Source organism: Artemia franciscana, chromosome 10 (genome assembly GCF_032884065.1).
Source record: "Artemia franciscana chromosome 10, ASM3288406v1, whole genome shotgun sequence".
In the NCBI taxonomy this organism is placed as follows: Eukaryota; Metazoa; Arthropoda; class Branchiopoda; order Anostraca; family Artemiidae; genus Artemia; species Artemia franciscana.
Window position 1 is genome coordinate 26032023 of NC_088872.1, and position 25843 is coordinate 26057865.

Genomic DNA, 25843 nt, shown 5'->3' on the forward strand with positions numbered 1-25843 from the left:
CTCCTTCACCAAACATATTTCTCTAAGCCCCTTTCCCCTTAAAAAAAAACATACGGAAACACATATAAGATTCCTCACCCTTAGTTAAGCCTACTGACGGTGTAGAATCTCTATCTGCTTTAGACTTCAGGCAAAAAAAAAGAAAAGAAAAAACCATATTCTCTTGTCACTATCAGATCCAGAACTCTCTCATGGTAAAAACATTTCGGACATAAACAGAATCACATGATTGTTTTCAGATTAGTGATTGGATGCGTGTTACGGACACTTAGAAATTATACAAAATAAGATAGCATATATGCATATATGCTCCTAAGTTCAAAGAAAACGAATAACCAATAATTTTATTATTTTATTACAAAAAATGGTACTTTAACTTCGAGAAAATACTAAGCTTTAAAATAGGGGGAATAAATGAAGATCCTTTCAGGCAAGAACCTCTATCTTGAAAAAAAAAGAAATCAATTAGGCTTTTCATCATTCATACAAAACAGAAAAGAAACGTTGCTACGCATTTCTAAACACAATGCCCTGTATGTGAAGAAATGTGTTTCTACCGCCGTTTCCTTATTTACATCTGAAAAAGGGAATTACAGGCCTTTACCACTAACAGAAACTATAACAGAACTGAAACGTCACCCCACTTACCTAACCTTGTTTCAATTCAGCAAAGAAAAAAAAAATATAGAACATATTCTCCCGTAAATAGGATAAGATATTAAAAGGAGACGCAGAAAACAAGAATTATTAGTTAGTTCTTTGAACAAGAAAAGATTAAGTGAGGACAAAAGGAGACAGGGTGATCACATTGCATATTTTCTAGTCCATTCTCTGGCCAGTTCATTGTACCTCTCACGATCAGTTTTGTAAATTCTAGCTATTTCCGGCACCAACGGGTCATCTGGATTCGGATCGCAGAGCAGAGAACAAATGGACAACAAAACTACAAAAGACAAGAAAAACAAAAAAACATTAGGAAATAAAATTTACAGCATCAGTCGCATGTAAGTGGCCTAAGTCAGTTGGAATCTAAAGAAATAATCTATATTTTCAGTGTTCAAGCTAAGCATTATTAGAACTTCTCCTTTAACCCATCAACAAAGTATGAGTGAAACGAAGACCGAAAAATCGGTCCATTATAGATCGTTTAGGGTGTTGAAGCAGAGGTTGCTGGGGAAACTCGGAAATTTACCAATTTTTTTGCTTGAATTGCAGTCCAACTGCGGGAACTTAACTTTTCATACAAATAATTTCACTTGTTATCCATTATCATTGAAGATAACTTCTCATAGGAGTCAGATATCGATTTGGAATGAGGATTCCATGTTGCCCAGTGAAAAAGTGTCTTTATGTGAGGGAATACTGTATTTGGCTCTATTTAAGATCAAAATTACAAATCACTAAAAGTTTATCCACCAGCGCCATTGCGTTTATAAATAACAAAAGAATATAAAAGCTTGCTATTTAAGCATAACTGTTTTATTTAATATACTTTAAGGAACGAAGTAGCAGATATCCAACAAAGCCAAGCTCTCTTCAACAGAACTTCAACACACTCAACTTTCACACTCCTCACAACTTCAATAGAAAGCTGAGACTGTTTTCCCGCCTCTTGAAGGTCTTCAATTGTTGATGATGATAATTTATTAATTATAAATGCCCGTCAGCCTTTTAAACTGTCTGAGTAATAAGAGAGAAGACAGCCAACTAGATAGTTGTTTTCCTGGCAGAAAATTTCATAATTTTTTTTTATTTTTTATGTTATTATTATTATGTTATATTATTATTATTTTTATTTATATTATTACTATTTTTTATGATTAACTTTATGAATATTCTTCACAGCATTCTTCATATTCGCAAAAAAAAAAATTAAAACATGGCCCAATTATATTATTGAACAATTTCGATTGGATGTTACCATCTCAGGGGACTTTACCAGGGGACGGGATTACCATGCAAATGATATATAAAGTGTGCAAATGCCACATTTTCCCCTCCTTGCACTCCATAAAAAATTTTATTGCCCTGAATCACACAGTTTGAGAATTTTACCCTCATTTGTACACTGAATCAGAACATCATGAGTACGGCTGGCCTGTTTGGCATCCTGACATCTCCAGGGAAATTTCGAATAGAAGCAGTAAAAAAAGATATTTAAGAATTACGTTTAGTGAAGCTGAAGTCCTTTATACCTTCTTTTTCCAAAGAGTCAATTTGATCAACCTCAAGGACAGGAGAACAAAACTTCCTCAAGTTTCACCAATAGTACCCTTTATTTACCATAGGAGAATTTCACTTTACCCTAGTCAATTTTTCTGTTAGATCTAACCTCCTAGTGGTCTAGATGAACAAACATAACAATTTTTATTCCGATTCGAAAGAGATAAAGAAGAACCGTTACCCCTGCATAAGTGATATGTTAAATAAGCAAGTGTTGGATTCGACCATCTGGGGGGAGTAGGGGGACGGTTAATTCGGAAAAATTAGAAAAAATTAGTAGTTGGGGGAAGGGTCAATTCTGAAAAATTAGAAAAAACGAGGTATTTTCAACTTACGAAGGGGTGATCGGATCTTAATAAATTTTTTATATTTAGAAGGACCTCGTATCCCAGAGCTCTTACTTTAAATCCCGACCGTGTCTGGCGATACTGGGGGAGTTGGAGGGGGAAACGGGAAATCTTGGAAAACGCTTAGAGTGGAGAGATCAGGATGAAACTTGGTGGGAAGAATAAGCACAAGTCCTAGATACGTGATTGACCTAACCGGAGTGAATCCGCTCTCTTTGGGGTAGTTAGGGGAGGGGGGTGTTAATTCGAAAAAAAATAGAAAAACTGAGGTATTTTTAACTTACGAATGGGTAACTGGATGATAATGAATTTGATATTTAGAAGGAACTCACGTCTCAGAGCTCTTATTTTAAATCCCGACCAGATCTGGTGACATTGGGGGGATTTGAAGGGGGAAACCGAAAATCTTGGAAAACGCTTAGAGTGGAGAGATCGGGATGAAACTTGATGAGTAGAATAAGCAAATGTCGTAAATACATGATTGACGTAACCGGACTAGATCCGCTCTCCCCCAGTTAGGGGGGGGGGGTCTAGTGCTTTGTCGAGTTTGGTGCTCCTGTAGGTGCTAGGAGGATGAAAATTGGTAGGCGTGTCAAGGACCTGCACAAATTGACTTGATAAAGTCGTTTTCCCCAGTTCGACCATCTGGGAGGCTGAAGGGAGAGAAAAAATGTGATATTTTTAGCTTACGAATGGGTGATCGGATCTGAATGAATTTTGATATTTAGAAGGACCTCGTGTCTCAGAGCTCTTATTTTAAATCCCGACCAGCATTAAGCCTTATTTTCCTTTTAAACCAATCTATCGATTCTTAGAATTTTGCTAGATCTCATGCCCTATGAGCTTTTGTTTCTTCTGACCTCGTCACAAGTGCCATACGAGCTCTTAGCTCTTGTTTTTTATTATTTTTATTTCTTGTTTACATTTAAAGTAGTTTCTCTTATTTTCGACGTATGTCCTCACAACCATGTACTTGAGCGTATATACATACTCTAATCTATAAACAAAATCTATTAATAGGAACTGGTGGGATAAGAAGGACCTTAAGCTTGAGTGGGAAGGAAGGACTTTAAACTTCTTTTGTAAGAAAAGAGAAATTGCCGCTTAGCTTTATGTAGACTCACACTAAAATTTTCTAAATCAATTAAATTATTCATTATCGTTTACATGTTCATTTTAGAGGGTAGTAGAAAATAACCAACAGATTTTTAGCCCCTTTGTAATTGAAACCCATAAAAGCTACCGAAACAAGTCTTAACAGATGCCTGAAGTACGAAAAAAGCAAGAGAATGAGAGGAGGAGTCGGAGAGAGAGAGAGAGAGAGAGAGAGAGAGAGAGAGAGAGGAGAGAGAGAGAGAGAGAGAGAGAGAGAGAGAGAGAGAGAGAGAGAGAGAGAGAGAGAGAGAGAGAGAGAGAGAGGAGAGAGAGAGAGAGGGGAGAGAGAAAGAGAGAGGGGGAGATAGAAAGAGAGAGAGAGAGAGAGAGAGAGAGAGAGAGAGAGAGAGAGAGAGAGAGAGAGAGAGAGAGAGAGAGAGAGAGAGAGAGAGAGAGAGAGAGAGAGAGAGAGAGAGAGAGAGAGAGAGAGAGAGAGAGAGAGAGAGAGAGAGAGAGAGAGAGAGAGAGAGAGAGAGTACCTTTAGAAATCGTAAGGGCTGGAGACCACTGTGAACGTAGAATGTCTAAGCAAATATTACCATTGCTGTTTATATTTGGATGGTAGATTCTTGTAGTGAAAGCAACCTAAATGGTCAGAGACAACATAATTACTTAAAAGTACGTTGTTCAAAAAAGATCAAAAAACTTGTGAAGGTGCATACAATCTAATTTTTTTCTATTAAAACAAAAACCAAAAGAAATTTCGAATCGTTTTAGTTGATTTTATTAGCACACTACTAAGTTTAGAATCTTTTCGTAGCACATTCGCGTGTGACAGAACTTCGCCGAGAAAAAAGAATTTAAACACAAAAGTACAACGGCACTTAAAGTACAGTATGCCCTTTACAGGTGTGTGCCATGGCATTTATAAATATCTTGTCCTAACCATTTCTGGAGAAGGATAAAGTACACTACTCACTTGATAGATAGACATATAAATGGACAAATAGTCATTCACTCTACGAACAAAAAAGTGTATTTATCAACAAACAGCGTAAATAGCTTAAGGCATATTTGAGAGCAACATATATTTACGAGCAAATTCAAGAAAAAAAGTGACAAAACTACAAATTTAAATAGTAGTTTAAAATTTGAACTGTATTTTTCAGGATATTCTGAAATTAAAATACTGAGCATTTACTTTTTGACAAATCAGAACTAAAACAAATATCTCGAAGAATCATTTCACGGACTTATCTTAAGAGAGATCTGGTGCATGTTTTCTAACTAGAGGTAAAAATGCTTCTTATCAAAAAAATTTAGAATTGCAATTAGAATTAAATTCCGAACTTTTGTCCATTATGGCACAGACTGAACCCTAATCATGCTATTGGTTTTAATTTAACGAAAAATCTAAATTATATGAGGTTCGATAATCATTAAATTATAAATTAGTTGGAAGTATTTTTGGAAAAATATGCTGAAAGTTGGCCAAAAACATAGTCATGGCAAAATTTTAGATGACAGCGAAATGAGGTTTACAAATAAAAAAGAAACTAGACAAGCCCTAAAAATGAATAACTGACAATTAATTACTAGGCTAGCTAAATCAGTTATTAGACGATGAACCAAAATTAGAATCTGAGGAGGTTTACATAATGAAGGGAAAGCGGGTGCCTAAAGAAAACAAAGTGGAGAAAACATGGACTGAGAAAACCAATTTAGAATACCAATAGGTAAAAAGTGACGTAAACATTATAACCTAAAAACTCCTTGAGGCCAATTTAAACCGTATTTATCTTCCACTTTTGAAGCCATTTTTTCAATTAACATACAAAGCTACTACTGATATTTTCATCATGATCGTGAATAAATTCACGATCTAGAACAAGAGTGGACCAAGTCCGTTTTATTAGTTCGGAGAGCTGAAAACCCAGCATAATAGAAACTAACATGATAGGAGATATCCCTGCAATAGTTGATACAGATTAAAACATTGGATTTTGCTTTCATATGAACTGACAGCCAAAGCCATCAGCCTGATTTTAGCTATTTTTCATAAGTTTTACTAAAAGATCACCATGTCCTTAAAAAAAAACTAATCAATCAGTTGCTAACTGGTCTTGCACAATTATAACAAATCTGAGTTGATAAATTTTACTAGTTACAATTTCGGATACATATCTTGAGACCTACTTTATTTTGTTTGGACTTGACCCAACTTAATTCTAGATCCTCCATATGCATGGTATATCACATAGTAGAACAGTAAAATTAATACATTCGGCGAGCGGAATCACAAAACTCGGCCAAAGCTCAGGCCAGAAAGGCCAAAAATAATACATGAAGCCATTCTACAACTAACCTAAATGGTTTTCAGAAGTAATTTTTTAGACCAATCTCTATTTTTTTTTATTTATTTAACAGTCAATCTAAATGGTTTATTTAGAGAACCGTCAAACTGATAGGGGAGCTAGCAAACATTCTAGAGATCCTTTGATAGTGTAGAATTTCAGACGAACGAGTTTCTTTGAATTCTAACATAACAATTTCTAGGTATGGGAAATTGTATATAGAATACACTATGTCAAAGACTACATTAACATTTAAATAAACAATTAGTAGCCTCTGAAATTAAAGCTTTATTTGTATACAAATTAAATTCTTAGATGTAGTTCAGTTTTGACTGGACCTAATAGGAACAAAAAGTTATATTACCTTAGGTGGCTTAAAAGGGTAATCCGTGGGAAAGTGAATGGCTAGAAAGAATACACCTCCCTGGTACGGACTGTCAGGCTGAAAAGAAAAAAAAAGATATTAGTATTTTGGAGTCTCAAAAATGTAAGATTAATCAGTTCAAAATTAACAAGGGGTTTAAACACAATACAAAAGTAAGGAACAGACTGAAACACACGCAAACAGTTGACTTAGCATGTAATTCTGAATCAAAACTCACTAGCTACAAGCTATAATAGAGATTCGGGCTCTAAGTAAACTGTATTCGTAGAAAAAAAAGGTTGTGAAAAAAAATTCAACACTGAGAGGCACAAAGCCACCTTGAAAAACAAGGGGGTGTCCAACAAAATGGCCAATAGCCTACTTTGCAACAACCTTTATTAAAATTAATTTTCTAAAAATTTATTTTAATTTATTAAAAAAAAAAAAAAAAAAAAAAAGACAGTGCCAAATTTATAAGAAGTTAGCTGTAATTTGCTTGTATACAACAACTTCAAACTGGAGGTTTTGGATATTTTTGACTTACTATCAAGTCCAGTCACAGGTCGTGGCTGCTAATGAATTTAGCAACCTTTAACAATACAACTAAAATAATATGAAGCATGGTTTGCATAATGTATTTGAAGGCAGAAAAAAATGCCGACGCAGTAATTTCAGCTTATTAAAACATGGCGAGGAAGGTTCAATACTAGAAATTCTGCCACTAGATTTTTCAGGTTTTTGATGACAAAAAGTCACTTAATTCAAGACGGTAGCTCCAAGACCTAGTCTACAAATTTAGCATTTTGGCTTTACCTCCTATAATTTTTGGTTTCCCTGGCTTCTTGTATACCCCCCCCCCTCCAAGAAAATATAACTTTAAACAAAAATAACGCAGCAAAAAGCTTTTCAGCAAGTATAAATAATCATCTTATACCTGAGACCAGTACAAAAAAGATAAAAAAAAGCATGGCAAATTTGCAAACCCAACACGAAATATATTTTCAAGACGAGTATAAAAGTAAGAAATAAACCATTCTAACTTAAAAAACACACATACAATTTAATGAAGAAAGAATAAATAAATTACAGCTTCATGAAAGTTTGGTTAGCATTGGTTTGATATGCTCACGGCAAAAGCTTGTGTCTCAAGGTCTTGCAAAACACACCAAAAACAAGCCACATAGTTGTTCGTTACCCTCTCCCCTTCTCTCTATCCTCCAGATGTAGGCTGAACAGGAAGACTACAAATCACAGACCAAATAAGCCCAAGAAAGATTTTTCTTTAACTTTGCTGAATCAGTATAAATGCGACCATACATTTTATAAACGCCTTACTCTGAAGCAAAAAAAGAAAAAAAGGTGGTGCCCAAGCCCATTAACAATGATAATTTACTTTATATTTCCATTCTCAAAAGATGGAGAGCGCCGAGAAATCTGTGAGTTACACCATGATTTTGAAACCTATTTACGGAATTTTTCTGAGATGAGAGGTTCTCAGTGAGCATCTGTGTTCATACAAATTTATTAAAAAAGCTAACATGGAGCTTCAAACTCGGACACAATTCCAAATAAGGAACAAAAATAGTTATGCTTCATAAGAATGAAGTCAAAATAGGATTCTTAAAGTCTAAAGTCGAGCCACGACTAGATCGAACGTTTTAGTCTAACCAGCTTCATTTCCTTGAATTTGAAGTTTCACTTGAAGAAATGAATTAGCTTAGAAAGAAAAATCCCAAGTTTGGTTCAAAGGAAGCCCCCACATAAGACAATTTGGACAAAAGATCCCTTTGAAGAGAGACAGCCCTCCCCCTCATGATTACAGCACAGTATCTCTAAATGAAATCCGTGTGCCTATATTTACAGCATCACACTCCTCTCTAAGGCGTTATATTAGCGCTAAATTCTTTCTAAAGCTATTGATTTGTTTGGGATCCCAAGTTGCTTTGGAACACTGGAATATACTAGCTTTTTACATCACACAGAATCATTTATTACTGTGGTTTAAAATATACATGATGCCTAGTCTAGAAGTTACAAAAAGAAAAAGTTAAAAAGAAGAACTTACTGGACCCATTATGGTTGCCTGCCAATGAAACACTGAAAAAAGAAGGAAGGACGTGAGCCTTTTTAAAACTTGATACTAGCCTATATGCCAAGCTTACTAATTTAACAGACATGCAAGTCACAAAATAGATCAGCAGTTGAAAACGAAATTGTATGCTCCCCTGCTGAGGAAAGAAGTACCACAAAATCCTAAAATGAAAGCAAAGAGCTCCTATCATGCCTGCCACAAGAGGGGGAGGGGGATATACGAGAGAATACTGAAACCATACAAAGATGAAATCAGCTTTTTAAGTTTACTGTAAAACCCAGAATAGGCCTACTAGAAGACACGCACTGTTTTTTTTTTGGTGCACACGCATATAAGATAAACAAGCAGTTTCGGGACAAGCCAACCCTAAACTTTGAAGATTTGAGGTAGCTAGGTGATTGAAACTTTCAGAGATTTGATATTCCAGCTGATTCCTACAAGCCGACATGCAAAAATTGGGGTAGCAAAGTAGCAATGCTATTTGGTAGTTTTAAAATTTGCTGGCATATTTTGTCTGTAAATAGCATGTTTACATATAAAAATAATTTTGGTCTAAGAAAAACAGCTAAAACACAAGTTGTGCTCTGCCGTGCAAAAGTGGGGTAGCTTAGTAGCAATGCTACTTGGCAGTTTTCATGGCCCTAGTAAAATTTGTTCTCAGATTTTGTCTTGAAAATAGCAGTCGTTCCACTATCTCTGAATTTTTGGAGATTGCTCCAAAAATCTGTGTTCTAAAAAAAAAGAACCAATCCCCAAAAAATCGTCTTTCGTTCAGGGTTGCCACCCCCTCGTGATTTATCACTTGTGACAATCCACCACCGGTAACTATCACTTTTACTTAATTTACTTCAGTACTTTCCAAAGTTTTTGTCTCAAATCATTTACTACACATGAAGAATCGGACGTAGGTCATTGAATTACAGACCTGCCTTCCTATATTAAACAAAAAAAACTAATTCTTTTAGCTGAAAGTAAGGAGCGACATTAAAACTTAAAACGAACAGAAATTACTCCGTGTATAAAATGGTTTGTCCCCTCCGCAATGCCTCGCTCTTTACGCTAAAGCTTTAAATTGTTTTAAAAAGCAGAATTGTGGCAAAGAGTCAAGTTTTTAATTGTTTTAAAAAGTAGAATTGTGACAAAGAATCAAACTTTAGCGTAAAGAGCGAGGGATTGCGGAGGGGACAAACCATTTTATATACGGAGTAATTTCTGTTCGTTTTAAGTTTTAATGTCGCTCCTTACTTTCAGCTAAAAAAAGTAGTTTTTTTTTTATTTAATTTCTGAACGTTTTTGAATTAATGCATGTTTGGTTTTGGCTCTCCGCACATAAATTATTAAAATGAAATTTGTATATTAATTCTTTTTTTGGCTAAATGGCTTTCTCTTAGTTTTGATCAGACGATTTTGAGAAATAAGGGGTGGAGAAGGAGGCCTAGTTGCCCTCCAATTTTTCGGTTGCTTAAAAAGGCAACTAGAACTTTTAATTTTTAACGAACGTTTTTATAAGTAAAAATTATACGTAACTTATAAATTAGCAACTTACGTAACAAACTTTCATAATCTTATATTTTTATTCTGTATACAAGGGGGTTTGTATCCTCGTTAATACATCGCTCTTTACACTAAATCTTAAGTTTCGTCCCAATTCTTTAAGAATGACCCCTGAATCAGAAAGGCCGTAGAATAAATAGTTGAAATTACTAAAAATACTTTAGCATAAAGAGCGAGGTATTTATTTCCTCCTAAATACCTCGCTCTTTATGCTAAAGTATTTTTAGAACCCTTCATATGCGTTATAATATCTGTTCGTTTTAAGTTTCAATGCTACTCCTTCCTTTCATTTGAAAAAACGTTTTCATGTTTATTTTCCTTTTTTTCTTATAGTAATGCTAGAAAATCATGCGCCCTTTTCCTTGAATTTTTCTTCCCCCATGACAGATTCCTCCAAGGAAAGATCCTCCAACATAGCCCCCTCCCCTCAGCCCCACCCCCCAAACAAAATAAAATCCCCCTGAAAACGTCTGTACACTTCCCAATAACCATTACTATATGTAAACACTGGTCAAAGTTTGTAACTTGCAGCCCCTCCGCCAGGGGTTGTGGGGGAGTAAATCATCCCCAAATACATAGTTATTATGGTTTTCGACTATGCTGAACAAAATGGCTATCTCAAAATTTTGATCCGTTGACATTGGGAAAAAATGAGCGTGGGAGGGGGCCTAGATGCCCTCCAATTTTTTTGGTCACTTAAAAAGGCACTAGAACTTTTAGTTTCCATTAGAACGAGCCCTCTTGCGAAATTCTAGGACCACTTGGTCGATACGATGACCCCTGAAAAAAAACAAACAAACAAACAAATAAACACGCACCCGTGATTTGTCTTCTGGCAAAAAATACAAAATTCCACATTTTTGTAGATAGGAGCTTGAAACTTCTACAGTAGGGTTCTCTGATACGCTGAATCTGATGGTGTTATTTTCGTTAAGATTATATGACTTTTAGGGGGTGTTTCCCCCTATTTTCTTAAATAAGGCAAATTTTCTCTGGCTCGTAACTTTTGATGGGTAAGACTAAACTTGATGAAACTTATATATTTAAAATCAGCATTAAAATGCGATTCTTTTGGTGTAGCTATTGATATCAAAATTCAATTTTTTAGAGTTTTGGTTACTATTGAGCCGGGTCGCTCCTTACTACAGTTCGTTACCACGAACTGTTTGATAAGTAAAAGCATAATGTTTATAAGACTATGCCATTTAATCAAAGATTCTATTGTGGATGGTGGTAAAGAATTTCATTTGAACACTTTTACGTTTAGTGGAATTCTGAGCATCGATGCAAAGAGAGTTATTTTAGACAGCTGGACCTTGCGTTTCAATTTTCTTTTCTTTTGCTATTCTGTTTAATTTTCAAGGTCTGAAAATGTAAGAAATTTATATTGAAAAATTATCCTAAAATGAAAAAGGGAAAGCATGCTACCCATGCAGAGAGGGGGTGAGGTGATTTCGTGATAAATTTAGAGATGTATTGATTATCGAGCTATAAATTAGATGAACATGCCATTCGTGATTCATGATCTATTTTATGCTCTTTCAAAATGTGACCGTCGTTTTACTCAGAAATTAAATGAACCCTTTAAGATGATAACTTTTTTCTTATTTTTTGCAATTTAGTTTGAGTTTTATTTTATTTCACTCTAGGCTTTGAGCATAATATATTAATCATCTTAAATGTATTATACCACAAACACATAAGTTTACGCTGTGTAAAACTCGAGAGCAAACTGGTGTTATATGTCTGTATTAAGAAGCAATTAGCTTACACTCAGTAGGGAACAAGTGGTGGGTGACAGAATACATTGGAACTATATAATTTAGGCTCTATATTCGAACATTAGGGGTGGGGGTTAGGTTAGTTTAGGTCAGGCTACACCCCCCTTAATTTGCGGATACATAGCCCAAGTTTATTTCTAAAGTATTATCTTTTTATCATGTTTTGGTATTTTTCTTTAGGATTAACCTAACTTCACTTCTTGAATGTTGGCGGTACAATACATAAGTACCGATTAAAGGAATTGATCTTTTTGCAATGAATCTTCACCATACAAAAATTTATTGAATTTTGAATCATTTGATATTTAAAAATTTTGCATATAACCTTTATCTTCAAATTTATTCCCCTCCTCCTCCTCTCACCATTGCTACTTTGGTGCCCTCTCCCCTGCAATATTTTGGCGGACGTCCATGCCTGATTGAGTGGTTCAACTGCAGTCTAGGATCTTTTTACAGTCTAGGAAAGTTGTTAAGTAAGTGAACGAAATTTTACGGAATAGATGTTCTGCTAAAATTATAGCATTGGATTTTTTTTTTAAATACCTAGTCCCTACATCCATAGCTTCTCTTGCCCAATTATTAACCTTGTATGAAGGCTAATCCTGGGATAAAAACAATAGATAAAAAAAGTGGTAGAATTGGACTTGTCATTCAAAACTTTTCCTAAATATAACCTTCTTACCGTAAAAATTGCAACTCCTCCCTCTGTCCCTCTTAGTGAGACAAAATTAAGCTATAGATTACATTCACATTCGGGGAATAGTTGATTAAATCGGATGCAGCCCCAAAACATGATTCATAAAAAATGTGAATTATACTCGAGAGTAAAAACTTCAGCCAAAGTACAATGTAGCAGCAATTCTCTGTTTATTTTGGATTAGTTTAGGGTAAAACTAATATCACAGCTTCATAATGCATGTGACTGCCAGGCTGCCAATCAATGTTGTTTTCCCAGAAAATCAAATTGTGCTTTTTATAGTATCAGCATACTGATCAATGAGCATCAAGCATGCAGCTGGGTATGCATTATTTTTATAATACAAATAGCATCGTAGTGTACAACTCCATCTATAAAGTAACAGCAGGAAGCTATATACAGTATACTTCAGACTTTGAATACTGCACTCCACTAGGCAGTATTAGAGTAAATATGATACATTATTTTTGATTAAAAAGGCACATATAAAATTGTGGAGTATGGTGTTTAGGGCATGTGCAAGGCTGAATTAGATAACACTGCATTATAACTGAATTAGATTGCATTGTTAATTGTGATTCAGGGAACTATCTATATTTCTAACGGCAAACTACACTAAGTTACATTTGTTACTTTTTGCAAAATGTATGTATGCTCAAAACAAAGCTGTCAACGAGTTGTGCTGCTGAAGTGTCGGCAGCTTTTGGAATTGTGCAACTGGCCGTTTCAGAAACTTTTGAACCCCTGCCTGCAAGATCCATTCACATGGCTCAACTAATTTTTAATGTATCAAAAAAAGTTTGTCCACAAAACACCTATTTACCCCATTCTAGAATATTAAATTACGCGTTTACAGTTAATTATTAATGCTCTTCCCTTATAGGGGGAGGAGCTACATATCCTCTGCATACCCAGCCAGAAAATTGGCACTATTTCCAAAGGCAATTCACTTCAAAACTGTTCATCCACTTAATCAATAAGGTAGAATCATAACAACCGAATATAATCCAATTTGTGCCAACGTTGACAATAGTAATGCACCTATAAGATCATTAGTGTCTTCCAGGATAAGTGGCCTTACTGAGAGGTCACTTTGAAAAATATTTTGTTTGATACATCAATTATTAAGATGTGTCCGGCTTCAAGACTTGTTTTTTTTTTTTATTATATTCTTCTTTAGGGTAAGAAAGGAATGAAGTAAGAAATGATCAGAGAAATAGAAAATATTCTTTCTAGCAGTTTTTTTCAAAACGTTTATTTTTTTATTTAGCATGGTCTTTTCATCATAAAATAACTCAATAGAAAAAACATCATATTATACTGGAATTTCCAAAAATAATGAAGTGGCATCCTGAATTGTTTTGTTTTTTTTAGAATTCTTTTATTTAGCATGGTCTTTTCATAATAAAATAACTCAATAGAAAAAAAAAACATATTAGACTGGACTTTTTCAAAAATAATGAAGTAGCATCCTGATTTTTTTTTTTTTTTTTTTTTTTTTTTTTTTTTTTTTTTTTTTTTTTTTTTTTTTTTTTTAGAAAAAGACTATTAGAACAGTAAAGCAGCCCTGCAGTTCAATGAAAAAAATTTTCAATGATTAAGAAATACCAAGGACAAACAACATAAAACTAACACAATCATCAGTAAGTTGCCATATATATATATATATATATATATATATATATATATATATATATATATATATATGTATATAAATAAGGGAAAAGCCCACCCCAGAGAAAAGCTTGCAAACCAGATAAAAGTCGAAAACATTGTTGAAAATTAAACTTCTACAGTTGGATGAGTTGGATGATCCATGTTTATGTGCCCTTCGACTGTACTTTTGTTCTTGAAATCAAACTTTACCATGAAATATGATAAATAATTTGTCAATAGAATTTTACTCAAAAGAAATTTCTGACCAGAGGGATAAAATTTCCATCAACGAAAAAACTGAAGCTACAAAAGAAAAGGACGATTTCGAATACATTCAACAAATTTTTTATGTGCAGCAGGACACAATCAGTGACAAGTTCAGGCGTAGCTGAGAATTTATATCGCCCCAAGGTGGCTGATATTAGTAACAATATTCTTGTGGAAAAATCACAAATAGGGGCTACCTACTGCTATTCTTAGCACCATGTAGCCACTGACCGTCCTGCCCAGTGTCTGACTATGATCTAAGGAATAAGCTGCCAAGATTGGATGGACTGAAATGAGTAATACCTACTTAAATCACACTCGGGGTGGGGGGATCTACCCCTCAGGATATATGAAGCGCCAACTGTGACGCAAGAGGACATCCATTGAAAAGCGATTTGAGGTAAGAAAAAGAAACCTTATCGCTTTTACTGGTTGACGTGATGGTTGCCTGTCTAAGCTAGTCTGAAGCTGGCAGGTAGAGTTCTTGGGATTGGGAAAATTAATCGTGAACACCTTTGCACTACTAAGGAAGGCTCTTAAGCAAATAGAAAGAAAAGAGATAAGCAAGTCTTATTTCAAGATTCCACACCCAACGACCAGTAGTCCAAGAGTATTAATGCTTATTTGGGTGTCGAGGCAGTGGGCTTTTGCGGTCCGAACCTCGACTCCGTTTTGTAAGTCCGCCCTTAATAATAACAAGAACACCGAAAAACTTGTCCAAAAAATTAATTCCAGATACTCGGCATAAACAGCACTTTCTAAGGAATTTCAATTCTTCTTCAAAAATTTCCTCATGCATAGCCATTCTGTTACAACCTTTTAGGCAATGACAGTCCATTCGCAAAGATAGTGTAGCTAATCCTGGAAATATTTTTTCATTCAATCGGTTCTTCAGTACAAAATTGTGTTTATTATACACAGTTATGATAATTACGAAGGGCTGGCAGCTTCTCTGTTGTGATAAAAACTAGATATACAGTTGAATAATGGCTCTGCTCAAAAAAGAGCAGATACCTGATTTGCTGTAAACTTAAGCAGGAGTCGAAAAGTGGGTCCGTGGCTCTTTTGTCGTCCCAGCCCTCCCAGCCTAAATTCTAGCAAACAGGCATATTGTACATTCAGGAACCCAAATCAGGCGAGCTTCAACTACAATGATTGAATAACTAAAGTAAGACAGTAGCAACGCCTCTAGTGGCACTGATTTACAAAAATGTAGGGAGGAGGCAAGGATTTTGATTTCAATTTTAAAAATGGATTTAACAAGACATTTTCAAGATATAGGGGGGTGTTGATTCTTTAAGAACAAACAACAAAAATAGATATTTTTAAAATCCAGTTAGAGAGATTTGCACCGCTTATCCCCCTCCTCCGTGCGTCCATCTTACTGCTAATTCTTGAGCAGAAATGTAGGCATATTACAGCTTGTTTGAAGCAGAATTACACGATCGTCGATCTGTATGACTGTAGGGTCAGATTGAGCCATTGACCTCTTTATCATCCTCTCCCTCTTCATGCATCTCACTGCTGAACCTTTAGTTAAAAGGTAAGAATACTACACCTTGTTTGAATTGTTCTCATCCAAGGACTTCCAGATAGTACAACTTCCAGATAGTTCAAAAAAAACTTTTTTTGTATTCAAAGACATGCATATTGGACCTTGTTTGAATGAATGAATAGTACTTTATTAACAAGCAAACTCTCACAACATAAAAAACTGCCGAACTTGTTGCTTTCTGTCAGCTAGCCTACATTGTATATAAAAAAAAACATAAGCACAAAAATACAACATGCAAACATAGCCCACAGCAGTGAGCCCAACTGGCTTGTCAAATAAAAATGAGTACAATGAATAAAAATAAGTACGTTAGTACACAAACATAAGTACATAAGTAAAAAGTATGTAACATAAGTAAAGTGAATAAAATGAGCATAGGAATAGAATAATGTCAATAGAATGTCAGATAAAAATGAAACGTCGAAACTAACACATTAACAATACAAATGACACATTAACACAATGCATTACAAATTTTATTTATTTCTTATTTCAAGAAACGCTGGTACAAAGCTCTTTCTGTAGCGCTCAGTTCTTGATTAATAGTTCTTGCATTAATAGGATTTAAAACTGGGATTTTTGTGCTTTTTATCGAGGTAAACGAGGCTTTGGAGGGCAATAATGGGCTGGGAGTATCCATTGAAAGCGTGAGTTACAACGCAGATTATTTCCGAAGTTGGTATAAAGAATTTGAATCAGAGTCATACAGAGATTCTCAATTTGTATTGCTGGGGGCATGAAGTTGGCCCTCAATCCTTCCACTATTCACTACCCCTTCCATCACCAACTTCCTAACAGAAAGATTTACATGTAACAAAAAGTTTACTTTTATAGATTTTGAATTTATATAAATAAAGAGCCAAAGTGAACAAGAGGCCTTTCAATACTGTCCTCCCCTTCCACTACCAACTTTTAGCACAAAGGTCGGCCTGCTGCACTTTTAGCACAAAGGTCGGCCTGCTGCACTTTTTTTGAACATAAGCATGAAAGGATTTTTTCAATCTGCATGTTTGGAGACAAAAGTGCGCTCTTGAACTTTCTAAATCCACCTTCCATTATTAACTTTCCAGCAAAGATAGGAAGGAATTTTTTTCATTTATTGGCTTGAAATTTGTGAGGCAAGTACACTGAGCCAACTACATATGACAATGATGATTTTCAGTAATGTATTTTCCTTCTACAAGCTCTAATTTGCTTGAACCTTCTATGAAAGTAATTGAGAGCCAAGGGGGCTTAACAGATGGATTTTCAGAGGCATTCATCACTTCTGAGCACCATCTACCCTATGGACTAAAGAACCACCATGTCTTTAAAATTTGGTAAGAGGGGACCTACAGCAAGAAGACATTAATTAAGAAATTTTAGACCATTGAACTTTAAAGCTCAGGCACAAACTATCTTTGGAAGTTCATTGTTTGGTGATTTCTCCTGTACCACAAAGCAAGCCTGTAAGCAAGAATTACAAAATTTATTCCTTTCAGGGACAAAAGGTTAAGTACTTGAGCTAATTAGTCTAACTTTTAACATTAGAATATTTTTTAACATTAACACAGAATATTAGCTTGTATACTTGTTGTATTGTAAAACTAGCCTGTTGATCAGGACTCTGACAACAGAGAATAAAATTAGTCTTAAGGTTTTGCAATATCATTAGTTTGTTTAATTTTTACAATTTAATTTTTTTTTACAAGGAGAAAATTCTTCTTAAGACATAACCTTTTTTTAAAGTTGGATGGATTAATAATCAATAGAAAAAAAAGGAACATTTTACAACAATACAAGCTTTAGAACAAAAACAACTTACAATCATCCCCTACTGGTCCAGCTGAGCATTGGGCAGGTGGGTCTCTTCCCAGATCTTGAAGCTCCTGGAATAATGGTAAATATAATCAGAAAGTATATCCCCTGAAAGCTACAGTGTGTATTGAAATACAGCAGACTTACTATACTATAAATACAAGCAGGGAAAACTTACTGCCACTTCAAACAAAATCAGAGTTGTTTTCAAAACTTGCAAAAAGCAATATTTTAATCATTGACAGGATGGTTTGTACATTGCAGAATGGGGTGTTGGTAAATAACCTTGTAAATGTAAAATGTAACCTTGTCTTATTTTTAGTCAGATTGATGATAACAACTGATTTTATTTTACAATTTTTGTTTAGGATTCTGGGGTAGATATCACATCATATAAGGCACAAAAGTTTTATAACTTTAAATATTTAAAGATGTGTATAATGTCTATTTATCATTAAAAAGGAAAACACATACTGGAAGCTATAATAGAATTTTGTAATTGTGCAACAGGATCCCCATCCTGAACTAAGCACTATGACAAATAAAGAGAAGTGCCATTTGATTCCCCATTCAAACCCATTTCTAAATATAGTGGTTACTACTTTGACAACTAGGTCTCAGTCCCCCCCCCCCTCCCTAATGGAGACAGGTATGGATCTAGGGTATACACAAAACTTTGATAACTTCTTTTTTTAGATTGGCATCATTTTGCAATAATAACTGCTTATGAGAAATATGCTAAAATAATAATAAAACTAACTAAAAAGCAATTTATTGCATATAGCCTAGAGCTATACTGCCACTAATCAACAAGGTCATAAACAAAGTTTGAAAAAATAATGACACAGAGATCTATTTTTTTTTTTTTTTTTTAATTTGATTATTGTTTTTCCAGAGCTGTGGTTGATGCACAAAAGTATATTATGTAGCCAGCCAAATAATTTTCATTAATCAACACAGCACATTTTTTTCCACATGAAGAAGCTAAATTACTAGGAATTTCCATATCCATTATGTAAGAATTTTGATTTTGCTCCAAAGTGCAAATTAAGGACATTAAGGTAATTAAAATACAGTTGGCATGTTAAGAATATTAATTTCCATTAGATAAGAAATAAAATGATTCAAGGTGATCAAAACCAATTTGTCTTGGGCCTACATCTGGCATCATTTGGAAGGGAAAAATGCATCACCACAATAGCAACCATTATATTTAGAAAGAACACTGATTGGGAAATTGAATGGTACTGTTCTTTTGACATTATTGTCTTGCCTTCAGAAGAGGCCATAAAATACAGTCTTACCCTTTTGTTCAAAGTTAAGACATATTTTACAAGGATCTTTAAACATTGTTGGTTGCCAGGAAGTGGAAGTTGGAGGCATCTTCACTGGCCCTTATTTGGACCATAAATTTATTTCTAGCAGCAATTTTTTTTTTTCAAAAGTTTGTAAAAATCCAGGGTTAGGTGTTTTACAGGGAGACTTGAAACATGCTCCTAGGTTCTATAGGACTATATATTCACTACTGATGGTTTACCACAACTTTGTAGGGTTCATTATAAATGGACTGGTGCTATTTCATCACTTATTTTATGCTATTTTATAGCATAAAGGTTACATTTGTGATAATTCATACCCCTCCCCTGATAGTATCTGGTAGTATGGACTGAGCTATTAAGAGAAATTAACAGAGTGAATAAAGCAATTCCAAAAGAGGATGTAATTCTTTCAAAGTCATTAGATATGATGAAAGGTTTCATGAATATAATGAAATGCATAAAATATTTGGCTAAAAACCAGTAGGCCTACAGGAATTGCAGAATGTGTCAGTGTGGAGCCAACTTTGACATTCTACAGGATATCTAGAAAGAAAAGATTTTGAGGAGAAATTATGAAGATAAATCAATGGTATTTTCCCCTTAGGAAAGATTTTTTAGCTCACTAAAGGAAGATACAGATGTAATAATACCTGAGATAAAACTCTGTATAAAAAGCACTAAAATACTCAAACAGCAGTTTTGTTTCTGAGTGAAAAAAGTCAGAGTGAATTTAGACATGGGAAAACTAAAAAAAAAACTTATCATGTTTCATTCTGTCCAGAAAACTTAACACATTCTAAATCCCATATTGAAGTATTGGTTTCTCTTTTTCTAAGCTACTCTCCAGAAGGAAACAAGCTAAAAAAAAGTAGTTATCTCTTACTAGGCTATGCACAAAAATTGTACTCATGTATTATTCAGGTATAACAATATACTTACATCACTTAGCCCTAATAATGTATTTCTTTATTAACTCAAGCTAGTCACACATAGTAGGCTAGCTGCTGAATTAAAATGGTTATCTCCTCAGTCTGAAATTGATCTCTATGTTTAATAGTGTAATTTACAGGATTATTATTTGAACTGATTTAAAAGTGGATAACAATGGAAAAAATCCTAATCTGGTGAATAGAAGCATTATACAGAGCCTAATATAAAGCACAGATTTCATTCTTTTAAGTTTTTCCTTTTAATATATATGTATTCTTTGGATTATGAACAGGACCATCAAGGGAAGGTGCATTACAGTAGTCAAGACTAAGAGACTCTATTGAGCAGCCTACAATTTCAGTGCAAAGGCCTATTACAGATAATTTTTTAACATGGTTTTCTTCAAGAAAGTGAACACAGAAATAATTTTTCCAGTTATCGTAGTTTTATGATACTAAACCTAGAAATACGTGACAAGAAACACAAATTTTCAGAACTAATGTAAAAAGAGAAGCCTAGGCCTACCTATTAGACTCTAGGCAAAACAAGATATAAACCTAGTTTAAAACCAGACTCAAACATATTAAAATCTTTAAGAAGTATAAATACTAACCTTGTTGATTCTCTTTAAAGCCATTTAGTTGGTAATTAATGGGCCAGTTGGATTTTAAGCGTTCTCAAATTTTATCTCCCTCTTGAAAATATAAAAAAAAACTGTCGATTAGTTGACCTTCTGTTCAATTTATTATTATATATTTTCAAAAAGAGCTGATTGGAACTAAAAATCTGTTTCCAATGAGGAAAATATTATTTTTCTTAAAATACCGGAAGCAAGAATTTTAGTTTATTCTAGAGAAATCAGCCTTATTTTTGTTTACTTTTGCAATCTTTGTATATTAGAGGGCGATATTTCTACGATTGTTATGATTTTTAGATGGCATTAAGTATTAAAAGATTGAATAACTAAATCGGCCATTCTATGTGGTAGCAATAATTTTGTCGGAGTGGAAACTACGTGGTCAACACTCGAGTATTTTGAAGTGCATGTTATTTCAAAAATGATTTTGATCCACCAAGTTTGTCAGAATAATTGCAAGAAAAATCAATATTGGATTTGAAAGCACCAAAATTAATATTTGCGGAAGATATCCGCTGGATATAAATGCCTAGAGCTGTTAAATTCAAAATTAAAAAGCATAGTGATAAACCCACTCCTGGACTGAGGTTCAGTCCCACCTGCCACAAGAAGGTAGATATATGTAATTCTTCAACAAGAAAATTGTGTAGTTTTTTACCCTGACGAATGTCCTGACAAGGAAAGACTGGATATAAAAGATTGGAACTGTTCCTGTGTCATGAGATGGTTTGGGGTTTCCACTCAATCATAATTTCCTTTCTTCACCTCTATCGCCAACAGGGGGATAGGGGCCTATTTAGATCCTGCTTGCATGGCATCAGGGTGAACCTGTCACGAGTTTTCTTATCAAAACTGTAATTTTTAACAGCACTGCATGGAAACCTTGAGGAGTGGTGTACCTCGAGGAAATTATAGCTTAGTAAACGACACAGAGTTTGTAGTGAATTCTGATGAATGAATAATTCTTTTGGGTTTGGCTTGTTTTGTTGGACTTTTTTGGGCTGGAGAAAATCTTTTTAGCTATGTTATTTTTTATGGGTTGCCTCCCGAAGTGGCATAATATTTGTAAGCATGAATATATAGTGAGTCGAAGGTAAAAGGCTTGAGATTGTCTATGCAGACTTCCGACTCTTGTTGATAAAAGAGCATTACCAAGTGTGAAAAACCATTTTGTGACCAATTTGGGCATAGGATTGCATGAAGGCTCAATTCAACAAGAGGTCCCAGGGATTTATTGCTCTCTAGCTTAAGTGCTTTAAATAGACTTGAGAAGATGTGTTAGTTATAGGTCCTGTGCCGGTTTTTGGACAACTGCTTTGATGCATCACAATAATTCCAATTATTTAAAAAACCTCAAAATTACTATTTCGAATGTTACGATGTTGAAAAGCAACTATCGTATCGACATTTTGGCTGACAAATTAAAAGTTAGTAAATTAGTAAATAAGTAAGCATGACGACAATAAGCCCTAAAGGTCTAAACTGGCGGTGGTGATCTCTGTTTTGTGGCCCTTCAGCCAGGAAGCACAATGGGGGCTAGGGGCCAGCCATCCTATGCTTTCGCACACTGTTCCTGCTTACCTTCCCCAGATTTCTCCAGGTACCCTTTTGGAGCTGGATTGACTCTGGGTGAGCTTACGGAGTCACATCGCTGATCCCCATCCCAAACCGAAATACAGGCCACGCCAGGAATCAAACCCGTGCCGCTCGGACAAAGGATTCCCAAAACCTCGCGCCAACCACTTAGCCAAGACGACTCTGGACTTATTAAAAGTTATACCGCAGTAAGAGTGCGGTAAGAGTTAACTCATACCGCAGCGATAGGAAACATGACATTTGGTAGTATAGAATTTACTTACTCAGGCAGGAAGAATGGGCTATGCAGAAAAGGAATATGGCTCATGATGCATAGAGAAACTGTAAAGTCTTGTTTAGGTTAGGAAAGTAATAATAGTAGAACACTAGTCACTCATTTTTTTACTAAAGAGTGTAGGGTATCTGTCATATTTGTATTTGCCCCTGCAGAACCGACTGACAGAGATAGTAGTGACTCAGATGAATTATAATTATGGCTACAAATAGATAGGAACCCATAGATATGGAACAAATAGATAGAGCCCCTGGTGGAAATATATTATTTTTGTTATGTGACTTTAATATACAGGTTGTTAGAAATAGGGATAGTCGGTATCCGAGCCTAGGTAAATTTGATGTAGGAAAAGAAAACCGTAATGGTTTCAGACTGTTGAAATATTGTAGGTATAACAATCCATGTATAGCCAATACAGTATTTGGTCATATAAAGGTCATAAGTTAATATGGTATTCGCGAAATAGTAAGATAGTCCAATAAATAAAAATAAATATTGGTAAAGAATGGGGTCCGTATTGATTGTGTTGGTGAAAACCGAAGACAGGCAGAATCCACACGAAAAACTATGATGTATAGGAGGGAAGTTATTGATGCTAAAAGTATAGATCATCATCTAGGGTTAATTTCAAGCTGGAATTTAGTGGTGTTTACAACTTTTTGGGAAATTATGATGTCGGTATAATCCCAGAGGAAAATTTGAAAGGAACTTTCTAAGAACAACTAAATACTAAACTGGAGAGATGTATCAACAAAGAAGTTGGTTATTGGTGAGGTTTATCGTGCTCCAAGCGTTTCTATTCCACATTTCTTAAATTTTTTAATGAAACAATGGAATTGATCCAAAAACAGCCATGTAACAGGGTTGCCATGGGCGATTTTAATTTAAGTCTGTCGGACGATTTTTCCATGTCCATAGACTTTCTCGCTGTTGTGCTTTCTTATGGTATCCTGCCAACGACACTTATACTTACTGGATTAACTGTGACAACAGTCACTCTAATTGATGATAGATTTTTTTTTCTTTACCATTTCTTAGTAGCTGTGTCTTGGTAAGCGATATTTCAGGTCACTTTCCTACTCTTTTGAAACTAGCCCTTCCTGAGCCTATGTCTAGTAGAACTGCATTGCAAACAAGTTTTACTGATCATTTCTCCGAACAGAGCCTGCAACGTTAAAAACTATGTTTGACTAAACAAGTCTGGGATGAGTCTGACTCTACGTCAGATTTTAATACGCGTTTTGGTTTGTTTTACGATTCAGTGAAGTCTGCAATACTCCAAAACTGTAACCCGCTATCTTTGTGCGATCGGCTAAAAAAAATCGGAGCCTTTAAACCCTTGAATGAATCTCAGTTTAGGGTACTCAAGAGCCAGAGAAGAGAGAATTTTCTTAGGAAATGTGGAAAGCTTCATCTCTAGTGCGTTCCCTGGATCGTATATAAATCAATTATCACTTTGCCACGTCTGATTTTTATTTTGGGATATTTTACGATTGTAAGAAAGATGTATGGAAGAGCTGGGAACTTATTCAGTTCTTAAACCTGGTCCTCCCAGATCAGCTTTACTTGATACGTTTTTTAATTCATGGCCGGCCGGTATAAGGTAAAGATGTTGTTGAACGTGAACTAGCGTCTTATTTCTCTGCTGTTGGAAAAACCACTGTAAGCACCTTTTGATTAGGATTACAAGTCCTATTTATGCCCAGCTTATGTAATATCAATGGGAGTTGGGCCCGTAAGTGAGTTCAAAATTTGAAGGATTGTCACCGTTTTGCAATGTGCTTTCTCGCCAGGCCCGGATGATGTTCCTACTAAAGTTTTCAAGTTCATTTTACCAGCAACTCACCCTTAACCGAGCTTCTTTTGGTCTTGGTATTTTCCCAGCATCCCTTAAAAGTAAAAAAGTAATAATTCTATTTAAATGGGGCTCAAGGAGTGATCTTTCAAATTACAGACAAATCTCCCCCCTGCCAGTATTCAGCAAGATTCATGAAAGGGGGATGCTTTCTAGACTCAAAAGCTTCCTTGATGCATATCAGTTACATCACAACTCTCAGTTTTGGTTGAATACCTTCACGAATAACAGTCACTCGACTGAGCATGCGCGTTCTTCACTCCTTAGTTTAATTCACTCAGCCTTAGACTCTGGTTTAATTCCAGCTGCTCTTTTTTCAACTTTTTTGAACGCTTGGCCACACTGGATTACAAGAAATTGTTCATTCTTAGTTCCGTTTGTATCTCTCGAATAGGAATATTTTTACTGGCGAGAACCCTCTAAAGGTCTTTAGGGATAAAAATGGAGTTATTCAAGGATCTATTCTCGTCTCAGTGCTTTTTTCGATTTATGGGATCTCTTATCGTGTTATTGAGTTGTTTTTTTGTTGAAAATAAATATATTTATCTATTCAGTTAAAATCTATTGTGTGACAGATTTTGTCCAATTTCTTTTAATACCCCCTCCATCGTATACTGGCATGCTACACTGCTGGATTACTCCTTTATCTGAAAATTTATTTGCTCAAAAAGTACTTGGATGATTTTACATTATATCCTTTATTAGCTTTCATAAACCATGGGAAAATAATTTTGTACAACATAAATATCAATAAAATTTTCTTTCGCCTAGCCTTAGGAGTAAAAAGATCTTAATTGTACGAACATTATTCATTGCAGCAAAACCGATAACTTTGTGGCATACCAAAGTTAGTATACTTCCCACTCAGGTTTTTTATAGTTATTTTTTTTTTCAATATCAGAGATTACGAAAAAAGAGCATCTGGCCTTGCTAGACGCAGTAGCACTTATGACGCTGCAACAGAATTTGCAAAAAAAAAAAAAAATATCAATTAGTTCTTAACTTGCTCATTTATCTTTACCCTTAAATTTTCAACAACATTGCCACTAAAGAGGTTCCCAAAATGCCACAAGGTTTAAACATACATTTTCAAATCAAACCTATGCCTACATCTTGAACATAAGATTATAGAAACAGTTCTAGGGCTTATTTCCCGTGGAAAATTCTCCCCACATTCAAAAATTGAGCAGCCAAAGAAAAAACACGACAAATAATAATAATGAAAAAGAGAAGGGATTTGGGAACATTCTACCTATATTCTGAAATATAGGCACAATATATATGGTACGGAATATCCTATGGTGTTAAATTTTAGTTTATACAATTTATTAATTATTTAAATTTCGCTTTTTTTTGGGGGGGGGGGAATTGAGTTATCATATGAGGGCAAGATAAAGATTGAGAAAAATCAGTTGGAAATACAAAATTATAGGCAACTATAAAAGGGTTG

The 25843-nt window shown here is 34.9% G+C and overlaps 2 protein-coding genes across 2 annotated transcripts in view; one reads left to right on the forward strand and one right to left on the reverse strand.

Moving 5' to 3' along the window:
• Nucleotides 1-25843, forward strand: part of LOC136031983 (transmembrane GTPase Marf-like) — a 503142-nt gene that overhangs the window by 367768 nt on the left and 109531 nt on the right. The window lies entirely within an intron of this gene.
• On the reverse strand, nt 333-20933 carry LOC136031981 (ubiquitin-conjugating enzyme E2-17 kDa-like). The gene is made up of 6 exons (XM_065712039.1): nt 20645-20933; nt 17790-17853; nt 8449-8480; nt 6384-6461; nt 4205-4310; nt 333-943 (listed from the first exon to the last, which is right to left on the reverse strand). The coding sequence occupies exons 1-6, from the start codon at nt 20666-20668 to the stop codon at nt 804-806; spliced, it is 444 nt and encodes a 147-aa protein (XP_065568111.1). The 5' UTR covers nt 20669-20933; the 3' UTR covers nt 333-803.

Coding starts and splice junctions, on each gene's coding strand:
- LOC136031981 (XM_065712039.1), bottom strand. CDS start 20,668: ATGGCTTTAAAGAGAATCAACAAG. Junction 6,462..8,448: donor AGGCAACCATAATGGGTCCA/GTAAGTTCTTCT, acceptor TTTTCTTTTCAG/CCTGACAGTCCGTACCAGGG. Junction 944..4,204: donor AGCCCTTACGATTTCTAAAG/GTACTCTCTCTC, acceptor TGTCTTTTGTAG/TTTTGTTGTCCATTTGTTCT.